This window comes from Salvelinus sp. IW2-2015, linkage group LG20 (assembly GCF_002910315.2).
Source record: "Salvelinus sp. IW2-2015 linkage group LG20, ASM291031v2, whole genome shotgun sequence".
NCBI classification, from domain to species: domain Eukaryota; kingdom Metazoa; phylum Chordata; class Actinopteri; order Salmoniformes; family Salmonidae; genus Salvelinus; species Salvelinus sp. IW2-2015.
Genome location: NC_036860.1, coordinates 61,498,799 through 61,518,658, shown reverse-complemented (window position 1 = coordinate 61,518,658; position 19,860 = coordinate 61,498,799). Strand labels below are relative to the sequence as shown.

General features: G+C 44.9%; 1 protein-coding gene across 5 annotated transcripts; it reads right to left on the bottom strand.

Moving 5' to 3' along the window:
- Window positions 1-37: 37 nt before the first annotated feature.
- On the bottom strand, window positions 38-18,991 carry dab2 (DAB adaptor protein 2). 5 transcript variants are annotated; one of them, XM_024011265.2, is made up of 16 exons: window positions 18,754-18,991; window positions 15,584-15,708; window positions 14,859-15,150; window positions 14,458-14,597; window positions 7,138-7,236; window positions 6,774-6,905; window positions 6,606-6,689; window positions 6,160-6,186; window positions 5,949-5,999; window positions 4,436-4,498; window positions 3,014-3,634; window positions 2,240-2,360; window positions 1,272-1,937; window positions 928-1,121; window positions 496-592; window positions 38-407 (listed from the first exon to the last, which is right to left on the bottom strand). In XM_024011265.2, exons 3-15 carry the CDS (start codon window positions 14,992-14,994, stop codon window positions 521-523), a joined length of 2,406 nt encoding a protein of 801 aa, XP_023867033.1. In that variant the 5' UTR covers window positions 14,995-15,150; window positions 15,584-15,708; window positions 18,754-18,991; the 3' UTR covers window positions 38-407; window positions 496-520. The 5 variants fall into 5 exon arrangements, with proteins under 5 accessions (XP_023867033.1, XP_023867032.1, XP_023867035.1 ...); XM_024011264.2 differs by lacking the exon at window positions 15,584-15,708; XM_024011267.2 differs by lacking the exons at window positions 3,014-3,634; window positions 15,584-15,708.
- Window positions 18,992-19,860: the final 869 nt, after the last annotated feature.

The window sequence follows — 19,860 nt, the reverse complement described above, 5'->3', positions numbered from 1 at the left end:
ATAAGCAGACACCCAAAAGACCACACTTAAAGGAATCCATTTTTCAGTGTTTAATATAGAGCATTTCCAGGGCCTTCCATCCATATCCCTTTTTAAAAATAGTCACTTTATTACAATACATTTCATTTTTTACATTTAATTCAGTGGTACTGGAAAGCTATGCGAGATGGGAACCGAAAAGAAAAAAAAAACACTGATTGGGCAAGACATTAAAGTGAAGGTGTTTTGGGGGTAAACGAGGGGCTATGTAATGGACATCAAGAAAGYCAGTTATTCAGTATGGGCAAGGGGTTAGAAGTTGTAATTGTGTAGGATTGTCTGGCGCTTGTAGTTGTAGTAGCTGGTTCTGAAGACATTATTTGGTCGTAGAGCGTCGCTGCTTATTCTCTGGACCACTGCAAACCTGACTGGAAGAAGAGAATGCACAGGTTGATTTAAAGTAATATCTAAATTCACAGTCTAAGGTTCAGAATGTGGTATCCGTCTGTCACTCACATGTGGAAGATGGGCAGGGTGTCACTCAGGCAAAGGGGTTTCCAAAGGGGTCTCCGAAGGGATCCGAGCCACCAGTGGTCTGGGCAACAGCAGTGTTCTGTCATAAAAAAGGGAAAAGCTGAAGGTTTTATAGTGATGCAAAGCATTACATCACAATCAATTGAACTTTGATAGAACTAATTCCCCTATATGTGTACTTGCAGGGGCGCAACTTTGGTTTTAGAAGTGTGGGGGACATAATGTTTATTTTTTAATCCATTCGGATAAACACTCCAAATCCATGAATACTCGACGCCCAGAGGCGTCCGCATGGTCGTAAAGCACACCGTTGCCTCGTTTTGTATCACATTCCAATGAGAAAACTGGGGTGAAAAGAAAATGCAATTTCAGTGAAAGTTGCACCCCTGTTTGTATATGCGTGTACATCCATACCATAGCTAGAAGTGGTGCTCCAAAGGCATTAGGAGTTGCAGCGCCAAATGCGTCATCAAATAGGTTCTGGTTGAGACCTGCTGGAGCAAGGAATGTGGCTGGAGTAGGCGCAAATGCATCCAGGAGCCCTGGCCCAGGGACCACTTCAGGAGATATCATGGGTGCAGAGTGCCGTGGGGCTGGTTTGGGTGGGTCTAGAGACAGAGAGAAGGGGGTAATCAGGTGGATTCAAATGTATATATACTCATTGGACATTAAATTAATCTTTACTAGGATGATACCATAAATGTGGTCATCTACAAATCAATTTACAGGAATTTAAAAACCTAAATAACTGCCTTTACCATTGGCAACAGCTGAAATCCGACTCTGAATTTCAAAGTCGTCATGATCCGCAATTTCCTGGGGCACGCCCACTTTGCTTGAGAAGTACTGGGCAAACACCCCATCCCCATTGGTGCTTGGGGCAGCGGACCCGGGTGCCTGCTCCCCTTTCCTTGCTGGGATGGCTGGAGGCTTGGCAATCTGGAAGTCCTTGAACATGTCCTTCCCACTCTTCTTCTCCTTCTCCCCTCCCAGTGGGTCCAGAGCCGTGAAGGCACTGGGTTCCACCTTAGCTGGGGCCTCCTTTACTGGCGGCCGGGGTGGGGGCCGTGGTGGACCCTGCGGCATACCCTGTGGAGGGCCTCCCATCATGGTGTAAGGCCCGGGCTGGAAGGGGTTAGCCATAGGAGGCTGGCCCCAGCCTGGTGCACCCATGGGCCCTGCAGGTGCAGGCTGTCCCCAAGCCTGGGTGACTGGCGGGGCCCCATAAGGGGATGGCGCCTGCTGGCCCCAGGGGGCAGGAGGTATGGGCAGGGCACCAAAGGCAGATGGCTGGGGGAAGGTGGGCTGGGGGTTGTGGAGTGTGACCCCTCCTGGCATGGTGAACATGGAAGAGGCTGGGGCTCCCCATGGTGATGGGGCGGTCTGAGGGATGGTGACTGAAGGGGGACCCAACTGCAACGCTCCTGGAGGGGAGAGCGAGAACAGAGAGGAGGGTGATGCTGTATTTAGGTTTGGGTACAGTAGGTAGCCTACTGGCTGCAAATCAACAGAATCTAACACACTAGCTAGTATGCACACTACTGAGCTGAGTCCAGCTGAGCCATGCCGTATGGCCTACTGCTCTAGCCTGATTACACATGAAACATAGTTGCTGGAACCACACATCTACAGATGCAGATTTGACCACTTTAGAGAACTAACATGTATCAACACTGCATGGGTAGCATCATTGACTATTTCAAACCAATGGTAACACTAGTCTTACCCAGAGCTGCCATGGAGGAGGTGGTGGTGGTACTGAAGAGGTCATCGGAGGCAGACGAGCTGTCAGGCTGACTGGGAGCAGCAAACATGTCAGCCCCAAACAGGTCGTCAGCAGGAGGACACTGGCAGTGAAATGTCAGATTATTCAACCAAATTTACCACAGGAATAGTGAACAATGATTTACTGGCCCTCAATTAATTGTCAGAGAACTGTGGTAAGCACAAAATTAATGACAAGGTTTATTGTATGGATGAAAACTAAAATGATACCTTATTCACAGTTATATGATAATTAAAAACAAATATTTCTAACAATACTTAGACACAAATACCAACACTTACCTCCACACCTCACTGAAGCATGAACGTTAGGACAAGGAACATATGAATAGATAGCAAACAGGAGACAGATGCAGTGTTTACAGTCGAGCAGAGAGGTTGTTAAACTTCCCTGGGACACGCAAGTTAGAGAAGCCATGGGAGCACCACCATGCAGTTAGCTACGTTAGAAACCCATACCAGTTCCATTTGCATCCCAGAGACAAAACAAACACACCACCAACCCTAATATACTTCTACAAAAACCATGTTGGTAGATACAAAACCCAGTGCAACYCAACCTGTTGCCCTTGAGGAATAGAGTATAGTGGTATGGTATCCCAGTGCTGTAAAAAGGGTTTGTTAGAAAACCAATCATGGTTTGGGGAGGTGGTGTGCAGACAGAGACTCATTCTCAGACATGCAGCAACATCAGAGCTTCATTATGGAGCTTCACCTTGGCACTCCTCTGACCTCGTCCAGCCTTAGTGTTCTGTGGAGGGAGGCTTATCACTACCGAACTGTCCTTGCCATGACCCATGGGTGCGTTCTTTTTTGGATCGAACAGCACACTGTTACAGAAGGACGGGATTTTCCCAGATATGTCGAGAAAGGGGTTCTGTGGAGAGGCCACAGGTCCCAAACCGTTCTGGATTAGAACAGGGACCCTGCACTCTGACATAACGCCACCTATAGGCCACTGGCAATTACTGAGAGCCGGGATCATGTTCTTATTGGACAACCCGTTCAACTGCTGACCGAAGTGGTCAGAGTCTCCATTAAGACCATTGCCGTTCATGATTGGCCCGCCCAAGATGTGAACAGAGCGCTCTTGGCTGTCATAGGTGGAGGGTGCTGAGATCAGAGAATTGGGGGGTGCTGATTGGGCAAGGGGGTCGTCGCTGAAAGGGTCAGAGTCTGGAGTTGGAAAGAAGCCAAACGCGGAGGAGAAGGGGTTCTCTGTTTGGGGGGTGCCCCAAAGGTTAGAGGCGTAGGAAGTGAAGGGATTTCCTTTTATACAGTTCTGATTGCTGTCAACCTCAGCGGACAGATCCAGCAATAGAATATCATTAGTCTCCTGGTTATCAAGAGGAGAAAGAGATAAAAATCAGTTGTGCTGAAAAAGAGAAGCAACTGTTAACATAGCTAAATTAATCACATAATGACATGACAGTTAATGATTGAAGCAACAGCATTGACGACAGACCAATAAACATTTCAACAGGAATCAAACTCAACTCTAGGAATGTGCTTTGTGATGGCAGTAGGCTAGCTTTTGTGTCTGTCTGATGATTTAACCATATTTGCTGACATTTGATATATATCCAGGATTTTACCTTTGTACTCCATCAAACTACTTCAAGACAAACATCCAGATTACAGACCTTTAGAGTTGAGTTTGAGAGCCCTGTATGACATGTGGGATGATATGATTGGTGGAAAATGAGGGTGAAGTTATGCAGTAAAGCTATGTTTTGGGGCAAGAGCCTGAGACACTGCCGCAATGCAGAACAAAACAGACATCTTTGACAACTGGCAAGCCTGCACTAGCGAGAACCTGAAAGGAACTTTACCAGAGATTGAGTTGTCAAAGCCACCTGYTTATAAAAGATCCTTGTTAGGAATAAGAAGAACGGGCAAAAAGCCACCGATCTTCAAAAATAAAATAGAAGCACCGTTCTTAAATGTAATGACAAATGTTTGAGCATACCAACCGCTGCATTATTATACCCATTTCTAAAGTGTTATGAACATTTCCCCAGTGCCATCATTTGGTCTCCTTATGAACGCAGAATGAAATGTTTCCAGAAATGAGGGGTTCTATATTATGTGTGCGCACATCCAGTGAGCCTCACCCTACAGCAACAGGCCAACTTACTGTAGGAGAATGGATGTCTGGAGGGGTGGACATGTCTCCAAACAGATCCAGCTGTTGCACCTCCTGAACAAACACACAAATATCTAGTATCAGCATCATAAAGATCTATCCATCATAATAAATATTTTTTATTGAACCTTTAACTAGGCAAGTCAATTAAGAACAAACTCTTATTTACAATGGCCTACCCCGGCCAAACCCTCCCCTAACCCGGACGACACTGGGTCAATTGTGCGCCGCACTATGGGACTCCCAATCACGGACGGTTGTGACACAGCCTGGGAATGAACCAATGTCTGTAGTGACGCCTCTCTAGCACTGTGCCTTAGGCCTTCCGAGTGGTGCAGAGGTCTATATATCATAAAGATACAGTGCCTTCGGAAAGTATAAAGACCACTTGATATGTTCCACTTTGTTACGTTACAGCCTTATATAAATTGCCCCCCCATCTCACACTATYCCCCATAATGACAATGCAAGAACAGTTTAATAATGTTCAGAAATAAAACACTGAAATATCACATTTACATAAGTATTCAGACCCTTTACTCAGTACTTGTTGAAGCACCTTTGGCAGTGATTACAGCATTGYGTCTTCTTGGGTATGACGCTACAAGCTTGGCACACCTGTATTTGGGGAGTTTCTCCCATTCTTCTCTGCAGATTCTCTCAAGCTCTGTCGGYTTGGATGGGGAGCATTGCTGCGCAAGTATTTTCAGGTTTCTCCAGAGACGTTCGATTGGGTTCAAATCCAGGCTCTGGCTGTGCCACTCAAGGCCATTCAGAGACTTGTCCTGAAGCCACTCCTGCGTTGTCTTGGCTGTGTGCTTAGGGTCGTTGTCCTGTTGGAAGGTGAACCGTCGCCCCAGTCTGAGGTCCTGAGCAGGTTCTCATCAAGGATCTGTACTTCGCTCTTTTAATCTTTGCCTCGATCCTGACTAGTCCCCACCTCTGAAAAACATGCCCACAGCATGATGCTGCCACCACCGTGCTTCACAGTAGGGATGGTGCCTGGTTTCCTCCAGACATGACGCTTGTTACAGGTGGATTCAAATMAAGTTGTAGAAACATCTGAAGGATGATCAATGGAAACAGGATGCACCCGAGCTCAATTTCCAGTCTCATAGCAAAGGGTCTGAATACTACCATAAATAAGATATTTTTTTATTTGTAATATATTTGCAAACATTCCTAAAAACCTGTTTTTACTGTGTTTGTAGATTGCTGAGGATTTTGTATATAAATAAAAAATAAATACATTTTAGAATAAGGCTGTAATGTAACAAAATGTGGAAAAAGTCAAGGTTTCTGAACACTTTTTAAAGGCACTGTATATCCAGTATCAGCATCATCAAGATATATCCAGTGCCATCATAAAGAGATGTAACAAAATAGTCTTGATCAACACAACACCACATAATGTCTACTAGTAGACAGGTGGTCCTGGAGAAAGCTCTTTTGCATCCACTTGGCACTCTTTTGCATGTATGATTCCGTGATCTGAAACACTTACTTTGGCAGTGCCTGCCTGGCCATCAATACTGAGCAAGGTGTTGCCACCATTCTATAATTGAGAAACAGCAATTAAGGGTCACGTATGCACTACTACAGCCTACATCTCAGATCAAGCTTATACTAAATCAACATACACAGGCAATTAAAGCAAAAGGAAAACTTCTAAGCACAAATAGGTGCTAAGTGGCATGACAAATACAGGCACTTACCTCAACTGTTGCATTATTGCGCTGATCCTGAACAGATGGAGGAAGAGGGAAAAACAAGCTGATTCCATTGGAGGAATGTCATATGTACTCCATTTACTTATTGGCTGAGATGTGATATTTTTGTGCCATAACGAGTCATCTCATTGCAATACAAAGAAAGCATGGTTTGTGGTGCAGGACTGTAATACAGCGCTAGGGGGCAGTGTCGACCTCACAACTTCAGTCACATGACCTCCATCCAGTCAGCAAACCCAAAACACTACCTCCCCAAAAACAATACTTTAAATAAATAAATAAATAAAGGTCATGTTCAGTAGGGAGAAAAGGTTATGAAACTGATTGAAGCAGGGAAGAACTATTAGCACATAGAACAGTGTTTTGTTGCAAAATCTTTAGCTACGGTGTGTCCTACTGAACACAAACCAGATCCCACCATAGTAATTTACCTTCTGTGAGGCCTCAGACTCTTTCTTCTTCATGTTGAAGATGACCTGGAACAGATCCTTCAAGTCAATGACCAGGGGCTCTGCCTATATGGAGAGGAGATTAATGGAAAAACAGTCAATAGATACAATCAAAGACTTTCAGTCTGTGTGTGTCCCTGTGTGTGTTACCTGCTGGCCAGTCTTTATGGCAAAGAACTGGTGCTGTCCCTCGGCCCCACACACGTAACCAAAGGCCCTGTTATCTGTTACGTCTCTGGCGATGAACGAGATCTTATTCACTATGTGCTCATGTTCGATTACCTTAGGGGGAGGAAAAGAAAAAAAACAGCTTTTAAAAAAGTGTAGTATTCATTAGCATAATAAAACGGAGGCCTACATGGCATCTACTCTTGACCGAGATCATGTCCTGTGTTCATATTATTCTGAAAATGTGCTCACTCTATAATGTCTACAACAGATCATTCAATGTGTAGGTTGGTACTCCCCAGCCACTGAGACATGGTTTAGAAAGCCATAGCAGAGTAGTTCTCACCCCTGTTTTCTCATCAATGATCTTGATGCCTGACATGGATATGTTGACCCAGATCCTCTGCTTGTGTTTGCCCTGTGACCGAGAGGCTATTGCCATGCCCTGCAAAGAAACAATGATCACCATGCGCAGAACAGAGTTACATAAACACCACACACAAAATGACATACTAACAAAGACCAGGGAGGTTTTCCAATGTCTCGCAAAGAACGGCACCGATTGGTAGATCCATTGATGATCCTTCAGATGTTTKTACAACTTGGAGTTCACCTGTGGTAAATTCAATTGATTGGACATGATTTGGAAAAGGCACATCTGTCTATAAGGTCCCACAGTTGACAGTGCATGTTAGAGCAATAACGAGCCATGGAATTGTCCTTGGAGCTCCGAGACAAGATTGTGTCGAGGCACAGATCTGGCGAAGGGTACCAAAACATTTCTGCAGCATTGAAGATAGCCAAGAACACAGCGGCCTCCATCATTCTTAAATGGAAGTTTGGAATCACCAAGACTCTTCCTAGAGCTGGCCACCCAGACAAATTTAGCAATCGGGAGAGAAGGGCCTTGGTCAGGGAGGTGACCAAGAACCTGATGGTTCAGATCTCCTCTGTGGAGATGGGAGAACTTTCCAGAAGGACACCCATCTCTGCAGCACTCCACCAATCAGGCCTTTATGGTAGAGTGGACAGACGGAAGCCACTCAGTATAAGGAACATGGCAGGGTGCTTMGAGTTGCCAAAAGGCACCTAAAGGACTCTCAGACCATGAGAAACAAGATTCTCTGGTCTGATGAAACCAAGATTGAACCTTTTGGCCTGAATGCCAAGCGTCACGTCTGGAGGAAATCTGGCACCATCCCTACGATAAAGCATGGTGGTGGCAGGATCATGCTGTAGGGATGTTTTTCAACCGCAGGGACTGGGAGATCWGCCTTCACGACTGACTGCCGACGTTATCTGCCCGAGGGAGTTATCCAACTGGCACCCCCGTCCCGACGTTACCTGAACGCTCATCTGGGGCCCGCTAATCGTTAGCTGTCTTAATCGGCTCTATCTGAATAAGTATTCGGACAATTATTATTATTATTATTAATTTTATTTTTTCTTGGGCCACTATATCTATTTTGCCAATTTGGATCGATCCCCTCTACCACACGGAACCCCACTAACCTACCGACGTAAACGCACGAGGTATCTACAATTAGACCTCCATCCTATGCTATCTTGCTACCGATAGCCTCTACCCGGCCTACTGTCTGGATCGCCGTGACCAACCAACCTCTACTCACTGGACCCTTATTGATCACTCGATTAAGGCATGCCTCTCCTTAATGTAAATATGCCTTGTCCATTGTTGTTCTGGTTAGTGTTTATTGGCTTATTTCACTGTAGAGACTCTAGCCCTGCTCACTATACCATATCCAACCTCTCAGTTCCACCACCCACATATGCGATGAATCACCTGGTTTCAATGATGTTTCTAGAGACAATATCTCTCTCATCATCACTCAATACCTAGGTTTACCTCCACTGTATTCACATCCTACCATACCTTTGTCTGTACATTATTCCTTTAAGCTATTTTATCGCCCCAGAAACTTCCTTTTACTCTCTGCTCTAGTAGCTCTAGACGACCAATTCTCATAGCTTTTAGCCGTACCCTTATCCTACTCCTCCTCTGTTCCTCTGGTGATGTAGAGGTGAATCCAGGCCCTGCAGTACCTAGCTCCACTCCTATTCCCAGGCGCTCTTTTGATGACTTCTGTAACCGTAATAGCCTTGGCTTCATGCATGTTAACATTAGAAGCCTCCTCCCTAAGTTTGTTTTGTTCACTGCTTTAGCACACTCTGCCAACCCGGATGTTTTAGCCGTGTCTGAATCCTGGCTTAGAAAGACCACCAAAAATTCAGACATTTTCATCCCAATTACAAGATTTTCAGACAAGATAGAACGGCCAAAGGGGGCGGTGTTGCAATCTACTGCAAAGATTGCCTGCAGAGTTCTGTTTTACTATCCAGGTCTGTTCCCAAACAATTTGAACTTCTACTTTTAAAAATCCACCTCTCTAAAAACAAGTCTCTCACCGTTGCCGCCTGCTATAGACCACCCTCTGCCCCCAGCTGTGCTCTGGACACTATATGTGAACTGATTGCCCCCCATCTATCTTCAGAGCTCGTGCTGCTAGGCGACCTAAATTTGAACATTGCTCAACACCCCAGCCACCCTACAATCTAAGCTTGATGCCCTCAATCTCACACCAAATTATCAATGAACCTACCAGGTACCACCCAATTCCGTAAACACCGGGTACCCTCATAGATATCATCCTAAAAACTTGCCCTCCAAATACACCTCTGCTGTTTTCAACCAAGATCTCAGCGATCACTGCCTCATTGCCTGCATCCGTAATGGGTCAGCGGTCAAACGACCTCCACTCATCACTGTCAAACGCTCCCTGAAACACTTCAGCGAGCAGGCCTTTCTAATCGACCTCGGCCGGTATCCTGGAAGGATATTGATCTCATCCCGTCAGTAGAGGATGCCTGGACATTTTTTTTAAATGCCTTCTCTCACCATCTTGAATAAGCATGCCCCATTCAAGAAATTAGAACCAGGAAAACAGATATAGCCCTTGGTTCTCTCCTGACCTGACTGCCCTTAACCAACAGAAAAACATTCCTATGGCGTTCTGCATTAGCATCGAACAGCCCCCGTGATATGCAACTTTTCAGGGAAGCCAGAAACCAATATACACAGGCAGTTAGAACAGCCAAGGCTAGCTTTTTCAAGCAGAAATTTGCTTCCTGCAACACAAATTCAAAAAAGTTCTGGGACCACCGTAAAGTCCATGGAGAATAAGAACACCTCCTCCCAGCTTCCAACCGCTCTGAAGATAGGAAACACTGTCACCACCGACAATCCACTATAATGAGAATTTCAATAAGCATTTTTCTACGGCTGGCCATGCTTTCCACCTGGCTACCCCTACCCCGGACAACAGCACTGCCCTCCCCTCTGCTACTTCGCCAAGCCTTCCCCATTTCTCTTTCTCCCAAATACAGTCAGCTGATGTTCTAAAAGAGCTGCAAAATCTGGACCCTACAAATCAAGCCGGGCTAGATAATCTGGACCTTTCTTTCTAAAACTATCTGCTGAAATTGTGGCCACCCCTATTACTAGCCTCTTCAACCTCTTTCGTGTCGTCTGAGATTCCCAAAGATTGGAAAGCAGCTGCGGTTATCCCCCTCTTCAAAGGGGGGACACTCTGACCCTAACAGCTACAGACCTATATCTATCCTACCCGCCTTTCTAAGGTCTTCGAAAGCCAAGTCAACAAACAGATTACGGACCATTTCGAATCCCACCATACCTTCTCCGCTATGCAATCTGGTTTCAGAGCTGGTCATGGGTGCACCTCAGCCACGCTCAAGGTCATAAACGATATCTTAACACGCCATCGATAGGAAACAATACTGTGCAGCCGTATTCATTGACCTGGCCAAGGCTTTTGACTCTGTCATCACCACATCCTATCGGCAGACTCGACAGCCTTGGTTTCTCTAATGATTGCCTCGCCTGGTTCACCAACTACTTCTCTGATGAGTTCAGTGTGTCAAATCGGAGGTCTGTTGTCCGGGCCTCTGGCAGTCTCTATGGGGGTGCCACAGGGTTCATTCTTGGACCGACTCTCTTCTCTGATTACATCAATGATGTCGCTCTTGCTGCTGGTGATTCTCTGATCCACCTCTACGCAGACGACACGTATTCTGTATACTTCTGGCCCTTCTTTTGACACTGTGTTAACAACCCTCCAGGCGAGCTTCAATGCCATACAACTCTCCTTCCGTGGCCTCCAATTGCTCTTAAATACAAGTAAAACTAAATGCATGCTCTTCAACGATCGCTGCCTGCACTGCCCGCCTGTCCAACATCACTACTCTGACGGTTCTGACTTAGAATATGTGGACAACTACAAATACCTAGGTGTCTGGTTAGACTGTAAACTCTCCTTCCAGACTCACATCAAACATCTCCAATCCAAAGTCAAATCTAGAATTGGCTTCCTATTCCGCAACAAAGCATCCTTTACTCATGCTGCCAAACATACCCTTGTAAAACTGACCATCCTACCAATCCTCGACTTCGGTGATGTCATTTACAAAATAGCCTCAAAACCCTACTCAATAAATTGATGCAGTCTATCACAGTGCCATCCGTTTTGTCACCAAAGCCCCATATTACTACCCACCACTGCGACCTGTACACTCTCGTTGGCTGGCCCTCGCTTCATACTCGTCACCAAACCCACTGGTTCCAGTCATCTACAAGACCCTGCTAGGTAAAGTCCCCCTTATCTCAGCTCGTCTGGTCACCATAGCAGCACCTACCCGTAGCACGCGCTCCAGCAGGTATATCTCTCTAGTCACCCCCAAAACCAATTCTTCCTATTGGACGCCTCTCCTTCCAGTTCTCTGCTGCCAATGACTGGAACGAACTACAAAAATCTCTGAAACTGGGAAACACTTATCTCCCTCCTAGCTTTAAGCACCAGCTGTCAGAGCAGCTCATAGATTACTGCACCTGTACATAGCCCATCTATAATTTAGCCCAAACTACCTCTTTACCTACTGTATTTATTTATTTTGCTCCTTTGCACCCCATTATTTCTGTCTCTACTTTGCGCTTTCTTCCACTGCAAACCAACCATTCCAGTGTTTTTAGTTTTTATTTTACTTGCTGTGTTGTATTCACTTCGCCTCCATGGCCTTTTTATATTTGTATTTATTGTATACATATATTTGTTTGCCTTCACCTCCTTATCTCACCTCACTTGCTCCACATTGTATATAGACTTATTTTTTTCACTGTATTATTGACTATATGTTTGTTTTATACTCCATGTGTAACTATGTGTTGTTGTATGTGTCGAACTGCTTTGCTTTATCTTGGCCAGGTCGCAATTGTAAATGAGAACGTGTTCTCAATTTGCCTACCTGGTTAAATAAAGGTAAATAAAATAAAAAATAAATTAAATAAAATTAGTCAGGATCGAGAGAAAGATGAACAGAGCAAAGTACAGAGAGATCCTTGATGAAAACATGCTCCAGAGCCTCAGGACCTCAGACTGGGGCGAAGGTTCCCTTCAACAGGACAACGACCCTAAGCCACACAGCCAAGACAATGCAGGAGTGACTTCGGGACAAGTCTCTGAATGTCCTTGAGTGGCCCAGCCAGAGCCCGGACTTGAACATCTCTGGAAAGACCTGAAAATAGCTGTGCAGCGGCGGTCCCATCCAACCTGATAGAACTTGAGGATCTGCAGAGAATGGGAGAATTGCCAAATACAGGTGTGCCAAGCTTGCAGTGTCATACCCAAGAAGACTCGAGGCTGTAATCACTGCCAAAAGTGCGTCGCAGTATTGAGTAAAGGATCTGAATACATATGTAAATGTAATTTCTAAACCCGTTTTTGCTTTGTCATTATGGGGTATTCTGTAGATTGATATGAGAGAAAACGATTTAATACATTTTTGAATAAGGCTGTAACGTAACAAAATGTGTAAAAATGCACTGTACAGGCATCTTTCTTAACTCCATTGCCGGAGAGGAAGGAAACCACTCAGGGATTTCACCATGAAGACAATGGTGACTTTAAAACAGCTAGAGTTTAAATGGCTGTGATAGGAGAAAACTGAGGATGGCATCAACAACATTGTAGTTACTCCAACATACTAACCTAAATTAACAGTGAAAAGGAGGAAGCCTGTACAAAATGAGAATATTCCAAAAACATGCATCCTGTTACAACAAGGRACTAAAGTAATGCTGCAAAAAATGTCAAAGCAATTCACTTTTTGTCCTGAATGCAGTGTTATGCTTGGGGCAAATCCAATACAATGGGAAAAACTCCCCAAATACAGGTGTGCCAAGCTTTTAGAGTCATACCCAAGAAGATTACTCAGTACCAGCCTCCATATTTTTAAGCATAGGAATGGCTGTGTCATGTTATGGGTATGCTTGTAATTGTAAAAGGACAGAGAAGTTTTTCAGGAGAAAAAAAACAAACAATGGAGCTAAGCACAAGCAAAATCCTAGAGGAAAACATGGTTCAGTCTCCTTTCCACCAGACATGGGGAGATGAATTCACCTTTCAGTAGGACAACCTAAAACAAGGCCAAATCTACACTGGAGTTGCTTACCAAGAACACCGTGAATGTTCCTGAGTTACAGTTGCCTTAACATTTTGAACAGCATAATGGGGCAAATGTTGCACAATCCAGGTGTGGAAAGCTTAGACTTACCCAGAGGACTCACAGCTGTAAATGCTGCCAAAGGTGATTCTAACATGTATTGACTCCAGGGTGTGAATACTTATCCAAATGAGATATTTCTGTATTTCATTTACAAAGAAATCCTAAAACATGTTCTCACTTTGTCATTACGGGTAGTATTTAGGTAAGTGAGGATGGCAAGTTTATTAGGTACACTACCCCTTTCACGAAAACGGTTTGCTCCTACAGACAGTCACGTAACCTTGGCTTGCTATATCAGCACTGTTTGCTTGAACGTTCGAATGGGAAAATGAGTGACAGAAGCGACTGAGCGTGGCATGATCGTCGGTGCCAGGCGCGCCGGTTCCAGTATCTCAGAAACYGCCAGCCTTTTGGGCTTCTCACACACTACAGTGTCTAGGGTTTACGGCGAATGAAGCGACAAACAAAAAACAGCCAGTCAGTGGCAGTCCTGTGGCCGAAAACAGCTCGTTGATGAGGTCGAAGGAGATTGGCAAGAATCACGAAAGCTAACAGGTGGGCCCACAAACTCAGCTTGGTACAACAGTGGTGTGCAGAAGGGCATCTCGGAATGCACAACTAGTCGGTCCTTATCACAGATGGGATATTGCATCAGAAGACCACACCAGGTTCCACTCCTATCAGCTAAAAACAAGAAGCGGCTCCAGTGGCCACGCAATCACCAACAGTGAACAATTGAAGAGTGGAAAAACATCACTTGGTCAGATGAATCCCGATTCCTGTTGCGTCATACCAATGTCAGAGTCAGGATTCGGCATAAGCAGCCCTGGCTCCATCCTGCCTGGTGTCAACGGTACAGGCAGGTGGTGTTGGAATGGTGAGGGGAATGTTTTCCTGGCACATGTTAGGTCCCGGTGATACCGTTCCCATGCCCCAAAGAATTCAGAATGTTCTGGAGACTAACAGTGGTCCGACACGGCACTAGAAGGTTGTACCTAATAAACTGACCACTGAGTGCAGATGCGTAACAGTAAGTGTACTGTAGCGGTTGCATCATGATATGTGGTACCTTGAGTTTCATCATGGAGTCCTGGCTCATCTTGTCCCCTCGGGCCTCTGGGACATCATCAATGCCAATCAGCTTGGCCCTGTACCTCACACCATCACCCTGGAACCGGGACAGCAGGTACTCATCAGTCTTCTCTGGAGCTGGACAGAGGTATGAGAGAAGGATATTAAACTGATTGATTGGTTTTCACTTTCTATCCGGTTGAGCATGCCCTCTACTTCTTCTGTATTTATTTTATGACATAGCCTCAACCATCACACCACACATGGAAATCAAAATATGCCTAGTCAAAATAGGTCAAGTCAGAGGTCAAGTCAGAGGTCACAGAAAAAGMCTGTTCAGCCCTTAACACCAAATCCCTCACATATGGGGAGAGAGGCAGTGGCCCTTACATACAATACCTTTCTTCTTCTCTTTCTTGAAGGGGGTCTTGGCTGGTGCTGTGGAAGGGGTGGTGGGGATGCTTGWTGTGGGGGAGGGAGTGCTGGAGGGGTCGGCTGGGACGACAGGTGCACTGCTTTCCACTTCCGTAGACATGGTGGGTTGGGGGGCCAGCCTTACGGGAGTTGGGACAGGCAGATAGAACGGGGGGGCGTAAACCTGAGGCAGCAGCTCCGGTCGCTCCTCGTTCAGGCAGGGGGTGAGGATAACTCAACAAAGAGGTTCAGCACTCGCATATGCTCAGTTATGTGCCTGAAGGAGGGCGAGAGGAAGASGGAGTGACAAATATAATGCAATGACACGCCGATGTTAAGCTTTCAGGAAAATTAAAGGTGAAATACAAAAACATTTCTGGTGATAAAAGCAGAATGATAACAGAAGACATTACAGCTCTAAACATTTTAAAGACCAACAGCTTTCGCTGGCTTGTGCTACCTGAAAATGGCCCTTACGGGTTTTGTGAGCGTCTTAAAAAGTAATATCACTTTAATGATCAACCACCAAGAGTCATGACCCCAGTAACTTGTTCCTACTAATCACGCACAAGGAGCACAACATTTTGACCCGTGTTGTAGCCTTGCTGTGACGGCTGATCACAGGTAATGGAACTGCCATTGAATTCAGTGGGCTCTTTAATTAATATTGAGTGTGTGTGGGAGAGAGAGAGAGAGAGAGAGAGGAACACCTGGAGGGCATCAGAAAGAGTTGTGCAACTGGCCACACACACTTCCTGTTTCCAACTGTGCGTCCCGTCAGTCGTCAGATTCCCACAGTCATAGGGGTCCTGTCCAGAACACCACCAGTCCAAGTCTGAGACAAGCATAGGCAAGAGGCTGGGCGTTTAAAAGCTGAATAAGCCACGACTCACTCTGGCAGAACAAAGATTGGGAGCGACCAAAGGTTGAGCTATTAAAAGTTAATCTTACGCTAGCTGGTTGGTGTTAAAACTGACAGATCCCATGATGACCATGTGCTCCAGTTAGCTCTTAATAACACACACCTAAGGACAACATGACAGTACAGCTTGCAATTCTCCCTCAGCAACTGCTACCCTATAAAACCTCAGATGGGAATCATCATGATAGACCATCATGCAAACAACTTGACAATGTCACCGAGCATACAAAACATTAAGAACACCTGCTCTTTCCTTGACAGACCGACCAGGTGAAAGCCATGATCCCTTAGAGGTCACTTGTTAAATCCACTTCAAAAATCAGTGTAGATGAAGGGGAGGAGACAGGTTAAAGAAGGATTTTTAAGCCTTGAGACAATTGAGACATGGATTGTGTATGTGTGTCATTCACAGGGTAAATGGGCAAGATAAAATATTTAAATGCCTTCGAAAAAAAGTTTATGGTTGTATGTGCCAGGCGCACCAGTTTGTGTCAAAAACAGCAACGCTGCTGGGTTTTTCACACGCAACAGTTTCCCGTGTGTATCAAGAATGGTCCACCACCCAAATGACAACTGTGGGAAGCATTGGAGTCAACATGGGCCAGCATCCCTGTGGAACGCTTGACACCTTGTAGAGTCCATGCCTCGACGAATTGAGGCCGTTCTGAGGGCAAATATTAGTAAGTTGTTCCTAATGTTTGGTATACTCAGTGTATGTCTAATCTCCAGGCCGGCTAAACTCTTTCAACAAACGTCATCATAACTCTGGAATAGGGAGACATGCAAGGCCAAGAACCTCCTGTTTGACACAGCTCAAGTTTTACATAGATGCCTCTTGTAGTCCTTGCTCTCTCTCCCTCTGTGCGTGTCTGGGGGGGTTACTCAAAAGCAACAGTCCATTTCCTGAAAACAAGTAGAAAGCTGACAGTCTACAGGCACTTTTAAAACCCAAAGCACAGTCAGTGACAGCTGAAGAGTAGCTAACATTAACCCAACTCTCATCAAGTAAAGTCCATTCTGAACTCTAACCTGATGACAGGTAATCACAGTAACATTAAAACTCCAATGAGAGACTGGAGGCTGTCAAAGAGATTGAACTGTTTAAACTTCCACTATGAGAAGTATGCAGCTCTTCTAAAGCCATTTGATTCGCAAAGTCAGATGAAATGCTTTCTAGAGCTACCATGTTCAGAGTCTACAACAGCAGCGTCCAGAAGTGTTTTCCAGTCATGACATGATAGCTGATGCATTCGGAGACAGCAGGGTTTGGTTGAGTCCCCCGCTTAAAGACTTATGTAATCTCTGGTCCCATCTGTCACTGAGTGCAAGTGTTCTTATTCATTACATGTGTGTTTAGTGGGCCTCTAGCACAGAGAAGACAATTAAGCCTAGGTTCCAAATAAATTAGGAGTTAGATACCATGCAGCAATAAGGGATACACTACCAATCACATCCCAGATCGTACCTCARGACTGATTGGTTCATCTGTGGTTCACATCACACCACACTGTTTGTGACTGTTACCCCCAATATTTCTTTCAGCAGTGGTGGCAAAGTTAACGTGGTGGCGTGATAGGGGGTGTGGCTCAATCCTACATTTTTACAGGCAATCCTCTTGGCCAGTGACAATGTTGRCATTTTAAAGCCAATTTCCTGCGATTCTACAAATTTTGGCAAGGGCCGGAGAGAAATGTACAGTTCTAAAGCTAGTTTCCTGCAATTCTACACATTTTGCCATGGGGCTGAGAATATTGCTGTTTTAAAGCTAATGTCCTGCAATTCTACACATACCGTAGCTTATGCTATCTGAGGGACTCAAACATAAATTCTTCCACAAAAACTATAATAAATGCAAAATGTATATAGGGAAACACTGGGGCTTCTGTGTGTGTGACAAGTCAAAGGACCTCCAGTAATGGGTGAGAAGAGGACAATTTGGGATACTGTCAGACAGGAAGGTTGAAGACTGAAATAGCTTAGGGGTGGTGACACGACCCACATGATCTTAGCTGGTCTATAACTACCATGGAGTGACAGTCCAGGTAACTTTGCCCCAGATAAGTGGTGGTGTCAGCGACTATAGAAAACACTAATAAAACACAACAACTTCAAATGTCAGCATGTTAACTAACCTGGCTGACACACTGCATGAAAAACCTGCCCCCAGTCTAACAGACCAAAACCATTGGCACTTCCACAGCTTAAGAAGTGAGAGAAGGACCAGACGCATAACAAATAGCTATAAGGCATTTGAAAGCTGCCAGGGGATCAACATGAACATTGGCCATCATGCCCAAATGCATAGACTGAATCCATGGTGTTTTTTCACTAAATCAGCAGAATTGCTGGAGAGAGAGAAAGAGAGAGATTAAGCACATCTGGAGGAGATCATGGGATTAATCACAGACTCAATAGGATGGTGAAATACACTACAGCCTATAGGCCCACTGTGGGGACAGACAGTGGCCTGGACTACAGACAAAGACTACAGGGAAACAATAACCGTCTACTAGGGATACAAGGCAACTATTTGTATTGTGTTTTATAAACTCAAATATGCAGTCATGAATAGTAGTAGGCTATAGCGAGTACAGGAAGACATCTGGTTGCGCAATAGGACACATTAACCATGATGGTTAAACATCCAAGGTGGCCAAAATGATTTGAACGTCGTTTTAGCCTTACATTCAACAAGACAGACAAGGCGATCCGTTATTTACCCGAAGTACATTTTCGGCAAGAAAAATAGCGACCTCCCACAATTACCAGTGACGTGCGCACAGCTGGAACTAATGGAAAAACCAGGGGGCTTCTTGAGTTTGTTTGATTCAGCATGTAAAACATGTCACAAATATCATCCCAAATGTATCATTTCATATAGGATTCCGTGACAAGACAACACAAATAGCGTTCCCTGCCTGGTGAATGTMGCTGCGAAAGAATGTGGCTGTCACGTACCGTTAACAAGCGCTCCAGACAGAACTCTTCATATTCGAGGTTTGTCTTCCAGCGTTCTGAATGTCATGCGAATACTACCTTCCCTGTCGACACGTCTCCTGTCCGCTATGAGGGTTAAATCAAACGCAGCTTTTCAGAGACGTGTTGGAATCAGATGTTACCGCTGAGATGTGCCCCAGAACGCGCCGCTATGCAGTGAATTGACTACTCCCCCACAGCAGCGAGATCATGCAACCTCCCAATTTAACCCCTTGCATGCCAGCACGTCAGGAGCCCCCAAATCTACACCAACCAATGAAGAGACCAATATGATGATTGACATGAAACCATTATTTCCTTCTTACACCACATCGCAACAAGAGAGGCATACTACAAAGCAGAAGCAATGAGTTAGCCAGCTAACTTGCCTAAATATTTTGAAATAACTTTACATTTCTCAGAAAATTTTGCTTGAAATGGGAATGGTCTAATTGAGTCAACAACCAAAAACACATATCTAAGTTTAGCTTTCCTAAGGAACCAGAAAATCTAGCTATTTCTGTCTGTTCATCAAAGTTAGCTGGCTAACTCATTAAACATACTTTGTATTAGTATACCACTCTGATGTTGCCTTTAGTTTTATGCAAATCAATGTAACTGCTCCCTAAATGTACAATCTAATATTTGGGCTATACTACTTGGGATCTGTGTAGCCTAAGTCTATAAGAACATATCAGATATTTTCTGATGTTTTGCAGATTAAAACATTTAATAATTCCCCACTGCACTGCCCCAGGTTTGTTTGACCCAAATTTAGTAGGTCTGTTAGGCCAAAGACAAATATTTGAAATGCAATTTCCATTAAGTGAAACTATTTCAGTAAGACATGTTGCATAGAGCAGCATTTTGTCAGAAGCTCCTTCAGAGAAAAAGGACATCAGTTTATTTTTTTTACCTTACGCTTCTATTGTTCACACTGGGCACGATGACAGTAGAATGGAAAGTGGTTGTTGAAGTAGCATTTCACAGCCACCACAGTGTGTGTGTGTGTGTGTGTGTGTGTGTGTGTGTGTGTGTGTGTGTGGTGTGTGTGCGTGCGTGCGTGCGTGCGTGCGTGCGTGCGTGCGT